Below are 11,213 nucleotides of genomic sequence, written 5' to 3'. Positions count from 1 at the left end.
TTATGTTTCTGGGCTGTCCCTGAGAAACAAGGAGTTTAAGCTCTCTTCAAAGCACCTTGATATGCTTCTTATCAAGGTTCTGGTGTGGAAGTCTTAAAGAGTTCTGATTTGAAATCTTAAAATTTGTGGAGTAATGTTTTAGCTGTTTTCCAAGAAGCTCTGGTGGAACAGCTTGGGATGTCTGAGCTGCAGAATATGATCAGAACCAATCATGTAATATTTCGACAATACCACTTGTAGAGGTTACAATACAGATGTGCAAATTGTAAACATAAATACAGGCAGGGATTTTGTTAAAGAATGGGGCCACAGCAAACACAGCTGCAAAGCTACTTTAGAGTGTGGCTGCTATAAGCCTAGTCTGCAGATCAACAACAGCTAGTTGGAGCTGAGTTTTATTTGTGACTTAAGTTCAATCATTTATTTTAAAAAAAAGAAGAAAAAAAACAAGGATTAAACACTGGGCAAATTCATCACTAGTTTTAGTTTATTTAATACCCTTATTTATTGGATTATTATAGATTACTAAAGAGATTTTGGACTGAAAATTATTATATGAACAAAACACGCAGATAGATTTTAAACAACTATGAATTCTTAATAAGAAGCAGAATCTGTGTAGAAAGGTTTCATTTGATGCTTTACTTTTACTAATTGCTACAGCATGTTGTGTGAAAGACTTTACTCACTTTCCTTATGAACATATTAGCTTGGAATGTCTTAAACATTTCATATATTAGGTTCTATTACATCATCTGAAGGCTTTACACTAAGACAGAATAAGATCCCCAGTAAAAGCATGTTATTTTGTTTAGGAATGTCTACAAGGACAATCGCACTCTGGAGTTGGCCTGTGACTCCCAGGATGACGTGGACAGCTGGAAGTCGTCTCTCCTACGTGCCGGGGTCTACCCTGAGAAGACCATCACGGTTAGTGAATCCACTTAAGCGCAGCTCAGTGAGAAAATCTCAATGTCAGAGCAGCTGCTGTATTTGGTTTCAACATCGTCACTGAGCTCAGGCTTAGATTTTTCACACAACCAATGACAAACATAGATATTTAAAATTAACTTTGGAAAAAAAACATTCTCAGATCAACAGGAATCAGATAAAGGCCAAAATCCCAATAACAAGCATCAAAGTTGGCGGTTGTGATGTACTTTGGCACAAGCAAGAATGAAATTCACTTTTATTTCTCATTACTTTAGACAGACATACTGAATGTTGATAAACTCTGATGTTTGATTTAATTGACAAAAAAAGTTCTTCTCTGCAGAAGAAAAAACAGTCCTAACAGATGCTGACTTCTCCTATTGTACTGAAAAAGCTTCATTTTTTGGCTATAAAGGAGATAAAAATCTATGAATATGGAAAATAAGGGGACTGTTGTTTGAATGATAGCAAAAAATATACATTATTTAGTCTCTACAGGTTAATACAGAGTGATTGAAACATCACTACAATTAAAGCACATAAAGCGAATGTGGGTGTTTTATATCCAAACATTAACAGCATAAACGTTGTTGATTTATTTCCACAACTAATAACTTTCTGCTTTATTTCTTTGGCATTTTAGATTAACTATATTCCAGTATTGCAGCAATTGATTCTGTGATCAATGTTGTTTTACTGCACTGCATTGAATATTAGATTATCATTGTTTTTGTTCATCATCATTGTTTTATCACAAAGTGGAAAAAGGCTTGTTCTAAATGTGCTCATATAAAGGAGTGGTAAAAATGTAAATAATTGGAATAGCTTTTTCTTTTAATAAAATCTTAACTCCTTAGTGATGTCATTTTTCTAACTTAAGGACATGAACTTTTCCTCCCTCTGCAGGTTGAGAGTGAGACCACCACAGCCACAGATAACTTCTCCATGGACCCTCAGCTGGAGCGTAAAGTTGAAACCATCCGCAATCTGGTGGATTCCTACATGGCTATTGTGAACAAGTGCATCAGGGACCTCATCCCAAAGACCATCATGCATCTGATGATCAACAATGTAAGAGATAAACACAATTTTCCAGAAATGCAGAGAAGGAAAAAATTAGATGTTTTGAGGAAAGTCATTGTTTTATTCCTCTGGATCTACACCTCTGATGTTTTCAAAATGGGAGTTAAAGCCCCCCAGTTGATAATAACACACCGGTGTGATGTGATCACTGAGGTATATAGGGCCAAAATATATTCTGAAATACATAAATGGTAATTTCCAATGAAAAAAAATAAATGTACCAGGAAATATATAATGTTACCCTTATTTATTCAGTTATTTAATATATGATTCCAATATTCCAGATACCATTAAATTGGAGAATGCACCATTAAATAATCCAAAAAATACCTTTAATGATAAATGATATTATTATATGTCATTAAAAAATTAAAATAATTTCAAGATAAATGTAATTATATGGCTTTATATTCATAAAAAAAATATATATTTTTTATTTTTTATTTTAGGGGCTTTCTCATCTAGTGTGTTCTTATTTTTTGAGTCATAGGCTGTTGGGAAGCCTGTGCTCTAAATAGACACCTAAATGTCCAACATTAGATGATTAATACAGCTTTATAACAGTACAGAAATATCAGGAAATTACGTTTTCTAGAAATTCCTCTTTCTAAGAAGGCCCATCTTTGTATTAGTTCAAAGAAGACTATACATGAATGCTAAAAATAGTTTAAAAACCATTAACATACGAGAGCAGCCATAATCAGCTACAATAGATATATAACATCCAGTGATCAGCAATCTGGATCCTGTATGAGTCATGCCATTATGTAATTAAAGAAAAACACTAATAAACGTGAGCAGAGCCATAATATGAGACTTTAGAGCGTTCAGGATACATTTTAAATCAATATCGTCCATAGATCATTTTCAACTCTGTGACAAAAATATACATTTGTAATTTTCAAAGAATGTTTCTAATACAATATTAAAATTTGCTCGCTAACACCATTCTTCTCCATACGTCTAAACTAACTGTCGCAGAAAAAGCATTTTAGGGCCTAGATAGAGGATGAAATAGTTGCATATCAAATACAATTGCCGTATAACCCGCAGCCCAACATATAACTATAGAACAACTCTTCCTAAGTGATGCATCGATATAATTTTCTTCTCTGAATCAGTTGGAATGACCAGGGAGATTAAACCAGCACAGAAAATGATTCACCAGTCATCACTGCACAGAAAAGAGAACAACATATTAAACCAAATCTGCAAAGTTGACCTCAAAGAGATAGAATCAAACTGTATTAAGAGAGCTTTATTAACTCCATGCAGTACGGTCTCTATCCATCCATTTTCTTCAATAAAGGTCAAGAAAACAACTTTGGCCTTAATATGGCTGTCTTTTTCAGTCTCTCTGAACGTCTTGTCAGCTGTAAACCTGCTTGCTTTCACCAGTGCATTCATCATCACCTGGTGAAGTTAAACACATCCTACCGGCAGTTACTTACTCTTGCTGTCACCGCTCTAATTCTTTTTTTCTTCTGTGTTTTGTCTTGTCACAGGTGAAGGACTTCATCAATGCGGAGCTGCTGGCGTGCCTGTACTCTGCAGGTGACCAGAACGCCCTGATGGATGAGTCCCAGGAGCAGGCCCAGCGAAGGGATGAGGTGCTGAGGACCCACCAGGCCTTAAAAGAGGCCTTGGCCATTATAGGAGACATCTCTACATCAACTATCACAACCCCTATGCCTCCGCCTGTTGACAGCTCCTGGGTGGGAGGAGCTGCTGGTGGTCGCAGGTGAGATGGATGTGATATAGACATGAAAACAATACTGGCCTGATATGATCCAGAGGCTTTCATATATACAAAATTATGATTTTTCTTTTAATCACAACCCTTTTGCTGTCAAGGTCTCCTCCACCCAGCCCCACAGCACCTAGGAGGATGTCTTCAGGCCAGCGGCCGGCTCCCAGAGGGGCCCCACCACCGCCAAACAGGCCGGGACCTTTGGGACCCTTCAATAATAGTGCTGATAGCCCTCAGGCACCCAGCCGGCCTAATAGGGCCCCCCCTAGCATTCCCAGGTAAATGCAGTCCTCATCTTGATTCAAAATACTATTTCTAAAGAATTAATTAATTGGAGCAGGTAAAACTTAATAATGAATTTTGCTGACAAAATCATGGTTGTACAAAAAGTTTGTTTTAAAGATGCATTATAATTAAGAAAGATGTTACTAATCCTATTTAAATTACGGGGGGGTGTTGGCCTAGCGTTTAGAGCAGCGTGCTTGTGCTTTGAGAAGGTCACAAGTACCCGGTTTGATCCCCACAGCCTTTAAAGAGTTTTTATGAAGTAAAGTCTTGTTTAAAATGGACCAATAAGCAACAATTTATCTACAGGAGACTAGATTAAACTCTTGGTTTTTAACCAGACATCTAAAGCGGTTTAGATTAGTAAACTTTGCCGCGAAATAAAATGTTAGAGCCAATATTGTCAGGGTTTGGTGTTTGATTGAGGACCCAAATGCAGAGGCAAGTAGGCAGAGGTGAATTTAGGTGGGTTTAATGAGGTTCACAGGAACTGAGGCAGGAATCAAAAAATCCAACAAAAATAACAAACAAACCAGAACCAAGGAGACATCAGGGAAAAACCAAACTCTAGGAGCCAGGGAGAGACAAGGTACGCAGACAGACGTTAGACGAGGATCCAGCAAACAGGAACTGAAGAGGGAGGGCTTTTAAAGGGGACAGAGACAAAGAGAGGGCTAACGAGAGGATTGAAAACAGGTGAGGACAGAGCAGAAAACAATGCTAGGGAAAGAGGACACAAGAGGGCAGCAGAGGACAACAAATGGAAAACCTGGAAGACAGGAACTAATAAGAAAACGACAAAATAATAATTAAACACTAAAACAAGAAGCAAAGTAAAGCTGAATACTCTAAATAAACATAACAAAACCAAGACTGTGACAACTATACTCTACATTAAATCACATTCAAATACACCAACCAACTAGGGCTTAGCAATACTTCACGATTTTTAAAATATTGGCATATTTTTGAAAGCGATATGAAACTATATGGCTTATTTTGGGATGGGGGTACGTTACATTGCCATTCTAGTTTTATCTATGCCAGCGGCATATATTTTTTGTTGCCATTTCTTATATTTATCTACAGTTGTTTTCCTGTGTGACATTTAGGGGCAAAGCTTTGATTCAGATGTGCCTTTTATTAATTGCTTTATAAAAAGAGAAACATAGTGAGAAAAATATACTCTATATCACCATTCAGCTTTAAAATATGGAGATTTTTCCTCATTATCTTCAAGCTGGATGAACTAAGTGATTAATTAATCTACTGCAGGTTAGATAGGAAATACTTAATTATAATAGAACCTGACTTCAACGCTTGTTTGGTATGAAATCATTTAGGCCTTTTAAAATGTTTCTGCATTTGTTCCCATTCAAAGCTGTCTTTAACATGTCCTAAGAGTCACATTGGCATTAAGCTTTAATCCCTTGTAGCTTTTAATATGTTTGGTTAAATCAGTCTCTGTCAGTATTTGTATATTTAATACTAGACCTATCAGCATGAAATTTGTCTCTTTATTTAAGAAAAATGCCAATCTTATTCCTTCAGGATATTTAGGTACCTTGCTGATCATAATGTTGACCCACCAAAGCAACGACAGGTTCATTAATAAGTTATTTGTTCCATTAATCCATGTAGTAGGCACAAATGTAATGTATTGAATGCAATTTCACATCTACAAGATGTGTCTATCTACAGTGCTGTTTACAGAGACAGTAGTAATGCATTAGTGAGAGTGACTTATGGAGGGGAAACACACCTATTACTCCGGTACTTCTCCAAATACAAACACTTAGCTTTCTGTTTAGTTTAATAAGGCGATGGAAGCCACTTTGCAGAATTATAATTGATTCTTCTACAGGCTGCTCATTGAAATCTCGGCAGTTTCTCTCATTTTCCACCTACGCTCTTTGCTGCGGAGGCCAGCTGGAGTACCGAGTGGTTTCTATAGTAACAAGGCAACTTTGCATTCACACGTTTTCCAGGATTTTGATGTCATTCTTTCAGACTTACAGTATTTAAATGACTAGGGTCGGTTTAAGAGATTCTGAGAGTAACACAGAGGTCTATATTGTGACCTTCCTTGGAAAACACACTAGCTTTATGATGTATATTATTCTAATTTTAAGTTACAAGTTTTTAATATTTTTTGCCATTGTGTGATTTTTGTATATGTACTAAACTGCTTTATGAATAAAATTGGAATCGGATTATGATGAGTATTAAAGAGGTGAAGCCAGGTTTAGAAATACTTCTTTCCTAAATTTGCTCTGTTAGTTTTAAGGTCACCAACATGTACAATTCATGGATCTTTAGAGATCTCTGCATTTGATGCAAACCAAAGTGCGTTGTAGAGCACATTGAGTCCTGGATCAGATATGGACTGGTCCAGATTTAAGCTGATTTCAAAGATGGTTGGCGTGTGGATATTTTTGTACTATCACAAAAATCTTCATTTTTTTATTAAACATTTTACTCAGATTTTTCCATTTCTCCTTAAAGACCATGAAGAGATATTTAAAGATTGAATCAGTTTTTCTGTTATAACCTCTCTGTTAGCAGTCATTTCTTATTTATATTAAAAAGAATAATAAAAATAAAACAATGACATGGTGTATGTGTAAAAATCTAATGTTAAATAGTGGGGTTTAATTCGATAATAAAATAAACTCTTTGGGATGTTACCTTTTAAAATCTTTACTAAAATATATAATTTGATTAGAGCAGTGTTTGGAGCTTGTTAGGATAAGTACAACCTTACTTAAACTGTGAGCTCACCAAAGAGCTGCTATCATTTCTAGATTTAATATGTTTTATAAGCCACATCTGGACACGTCATAGAGACTTGTTCCTGTTTTAATTCATCTCTCTGCTCGCCCAAACTTTTTTCTTCAGACAACTTGACCCTAAAGATGACAAACATCACAAGAATTATCTGTACCTTATGCTGCTACATAATTATGGTGCGTTAACTGATCTGAAAAAGAACCGGATTTTCAATCTATCAACTATTGAGCAGTGAGGGGTGATCAAGCTCCAGACATCAGGCCTAGTTAGAAGAAAATACTGCCTATTGTAGAGCTGGTTGAAAAGAAGAACCTTTAACCTTAATCACCAGGAAAATATTCTGGAAAAAATAAATGTTTAACTTTGTTTAAATCACCAAATCACCGTGGGCCCTTAAAGGCCTTCCAATCACAAATAATATTTTGGAGATGTATTTTTAGCAACAACAACAAAAAAAACAAAACAACTGATGGCAGTTATGAAACCTTTGCAAAAACAAGCAGTAACCTTTAAAAAGAAAACGTGTCGGTGGTTGTTAAAGAGTTTGTTTTTTATTTTGTAAAAAACACTTAATAGGAAAGCAATTAACCTTATCACACTTTGGACTGGTGACTTGATTGTGTTGGTTTCGTCCTTAACTCTTCAGAGGAACCAGTAAGGGAGACAATGTCACAGCAGGCAGTAAGTCGGCTGGGAAGAGAGCAGGCTTTAATCGCTGCAGAGGTGTCTGACAGATTAGCAGAGAAAAGTCCATAATCCAAGTCAGACAGAGGTCAAACATGTAGAGGCAGAAGTCAGGTAAAAAACTAAGAAATGGTCAAGGCTCTGAGATCGAGGCAAACAGGTTACAGGGTAGCTGTCCAGGGATGAGGCAAGTTTAAGCCTGACAGGGAAATCCAGGGCACAGAAAAATGGCTGTAACTTGGAGACCAGAAAAAGAAATAGAATAAAAATATATAAATATAGCAGCTGGAGCTTTACACAACCTGGTGGAAAAACTTTGTCAGGACGGCTTCTAAATAGAAGTGGACACAGGTGTGAGCATTGAAGCTGATTTGAAAGTTTTGTTGTTAAGCGTCCAAAATAATTGACATGCATGACATTTAAATTTGTGTTTTAGTTAACAGAAATGTACTCAACTTGTATTCATCTTTGGAAATGATATAGATTTTTCAAAATCTAATGCATAAAGTATGTACGGAGGTAAAGTTTAGGGTGATGGCAAAGGGGTCTTTCAACCTCAAAGACTGTTAGCTTAACACCAAAAAAAGAAATAACAATCATATTACCAGTGGAAATATTTACAAAACTACAAAAGCAATGAGAGCAATTGTTGGGGATCCAGTTAAGATATCTTCATTAACTCCCTTTGCATTGTTTTAAAGGAGCTGGAGAACACGGGAACTGTTTTTCTTTCCAAGCTATATAATATTATAATTGAACTTTACTGATCTCACATTGGAGAAAATTACCACTGCATTTAAGCCATCTCCTTGGGGAGCAGTGGGCTGCCATCATTGGACGCACGGGAAACAGTGTGAGGTTCAGGGTCTTGCTCAGAAAGCCAGAGTGGCATTCTGTGGGAGAGGGGTTTGAACTCAGAACCTCAGTATTCCAAGCTTTATGCTCTAACCACTAGGCCGTCACTCCTCAGCTAGTAATGTCTAAAACAGATTTCATGGAGGAGCAATGAAATTCTGATTAATTCAGGGTAAGGTATAAAATGTTGGATATTTCTGGCTGTAGCGTGAGCTAACTAGGCAACAGGCTAAACTTATGTTAGCGTAAACTGATGGACATAGCCCATCAAAACGCATGAAAAATGAGGCTCCTTCTTCTTTCTTGTTTCCAGTTTTGTTTCTGTGAAACAAAACTGGATAAAAGTTTTTATCTTCAAACTTTATATCCTAGCATATTTCTAAACCTAATTTCTTGAAGATGCCTAAAATTCACTCTATTTGTGTTTTAGATGCAGTATGATCAACTTTGAATTATCAGAGAGAGATATTTTCTATTTGTTTTCACACTGATGAATAATCTGTTTTCTTTTGTTTTCCCTTCTTTTCAATCCTCACCTCTTCCTGCTGCTCGACACATCACCACCCCCCACCAGCCGCCGACCACCTCCGTCTCCTACAAGACAAGCTCCCCCATAATCAACTAAAGCCCCTCTGTCCTCCCCTCATACCCCCTCCCCTCTTAGCCATGGCTCTGCTGTCCTCGTCTCTCCTTAGCGAAGGCGCCGAAGTCTTTGACCCCTTTGAACCTCAGTTTCCTGCCAGGTGAAGACGTCCATATATTTATGTACAGTATGGTACTTGTCTTGTGGTGTGTATATATGTGCGCTTGTTGCTCGCCTGTGATCCAGGTTTGCTTAGCAGGTCCACTACCCTGCAACCCTTTACCCGACTCGACCCTATGATTCAGCCAGCACCCCCAGTTTCTGCTTCTACATAAAAAAAAAATAAGAATACTCTCAGCAGTCATACTGCCCTACTCATTCCAAAATGCAGCATGCCACAGAAGCTGCTTTTATTGCATGGGAGTGTGTGTGTGTGTGCGTGTAGAGTGTGTGTGCTTGTGTTTTGTGTGTGTGTTTATGGGGGAGGGATTAATTTGCCTATATGTAGGCTGAGTTTGATTTAGTATTGTATTAATTTATTGTAGAATTACCCCCCCTCCCTCATTCCCACTGAGTGTTAATTATCAGCTTGATGTTCTCTTAGGAACAGAAGTTGTATCTTAGTATAATTGTGTATAAGCGTATTTCTGTGTGAATAATACATTGTACATGTGTAACTGCGTGCTGTGTGCGTGTGTGGGGGGTGCGTGAGGACACGTGTGCATGTGCTGTCTTTGCACGTTTGTTGGCATTTCAGTTCTGTTTGTTTTCACTGTCAAAGCTGTTAATGATGAATCATAAACCCCGCAGGAGGGGAAATTCAGTGTTTGACTTTTTTGTGAGTTGTTCATGTGTCGTAGTAGCAGCCATACACACATAGCAAGGCTGAGGAGCACCTTCAGTATTCTCTATATGGAAAACAGGCTCGATAACACATTTAACCTCGTCATAGGTGTCCACCTGTGCTGTATCCATGGTCCGTTTGTGACCCAAACGGCCTCAAGCTCCCATTCAGATGCTGACTTTGAAGTTTTGACTTGTTTCAAACCTACGAATGAAAATTATACAAAGGCAAAACAGGTTTTTAACACAAGACCATCCATGTATTCATGCATCCACACTCTAAAAACTGCTGGGTTATGTTATTTCATTTTTATTGTTACCCCTTACCCAGGCTAAAAACAGACCAATCAAGGCCAGAGTTGATTTTAACACAGCAGGGTTAGTTTTTAGGTATTTCCCAGCATCAATTCAACTCTAAAATGAGTCAGAAATAACTAATTTGTAAAGTTAAGTCTGCATAAGAGTGAATTATACAGGAAAACCACAACTTTTGTGTTAAAGAAACAACCCAGGTGTTTTTAGAGTGCATTAAGAGGATTTTAGGAGGGCTAGAATCTATGCCAGATGTTATTGGGTTCCCTTACAGGACCAAAACGAAGACACAGATACGCACAACCATATGACATGTTTCCATTTAGCCTTTTTCTCAGGTCTGACCCATGCGTTTATACCCATCACCAACTTGTTTTCCTCTTTTAGCCAACTTGTTGGTCCATGAGATCCCTGAAGCCAGTCCGTCAGTATTTGCATCAGAGCTTACGGTTGTATTGTCAGTGTTCAAGTGCTTCTCTGTCACTTTGTTATTGTGTATGTAAGCCTAAACTGTATTCTGATGTATATAGGTAATGATAAGGACATAGTGTACCAGTGGACTCTAAAGACCTCATCAAGAATCCTATCGCTTTAATCGTTCTCTATGTCTGTATTCACTATATTCTCTCCTCTCTCTTATTTAGACTGCCTTACTGGCATGGATTACAATTCTTTATTGCCAAAGTTAAATATAGAAGGAGAATTGTGAAGTAAAAAAAAAAAAAGAAGAAGAGGAAAAGATATAAGCTAAAGATTCTGGCTGATGTGGAATTGGCTAAAACTGTTTAGCAGAAGACATGATGTTAAATTTGGAAATGCTCCAGTTGTTATTTTCTGTGTCTGTATTGCTCCTCAATAAACTTCTTCCTCATAATGTCATTTATTGTCAACAGAGTGATTATTGGTGTATTAGAATTTGGGTTTGGGGTAGAATTACGACATCCGTCATACTTCGTTGAGATTTCTCATGTGACAAAAACACAAATTAATCTTAAGTGTAAATTCAATCTGGAAGACTCTTATCAGCTTCACTTGAACCACCTGCGATGTCCCTCGTTCAGCTAAGCCAATCAACTGGAGGTTACACTTTCTCCG

General features: G+C 37.4%; 1 protein-coding gene across 1 annotated transcript in view; it reads left to right on the top strand.

Moving 5' to 3' along the window:
- LOC107083642 (dynamin-3-like) overlaps positions 1 to 10,991 on the top strand; it is a 36,759-nt gene extending 25,768 nt beyond the window's left edge. Inside the window, exons 17-21 of the mRNA XM_015373013.1 lie at positions 816 to 930; positions 1,840 to 2,004; positions 3,522 to 3,757; positions 3,871 to 4,044; positions 8,955 to 10,991. Coding sequence (XP_015228499.1) covers positions 816 to 930; positions 1,840 to 2,004; positions 3,522 to 3,757; positions 3,871 to 4,044; positions 8,955 to 8,997 — 733 coding nt within the window. The 3' untranslated portion in view covers positions 8,998 to 10,991. The remainder of the gene's footprint in view (positions 1 to 815; positions 931 to 1,839; positions 2,005 to 3,521; positions 3,758 to 3,870; positions 4,045 to 8,954) is intronic.
- The last annotated feature ends 222 nt before the right edge of the window (positions 10,992 to 11,213 follow it).

This window comes from Cyprinodon variegatus, unplaced genomic scaffold, assembly GCF_000732505.1.
Source record: "Cyprinodon variegatus isolate N-32 unplaced genomic scaffold, C_variegatus-1.0 Scaffold79, whole genome shotgun sequence".
In the NCBI taxonomy this organism is placed as follows: Eukaryota; Metazoa; Chordata; class Actinopteri; order Cyprinodontiformes; family Cyprinodontidae; genus Cyprinodon; species Cyprinodon variegatus.
Note: the sequence above shows the minus strand (reverse complement) of the source record. Positions and strands in the feature narration are given on the sequence as shown.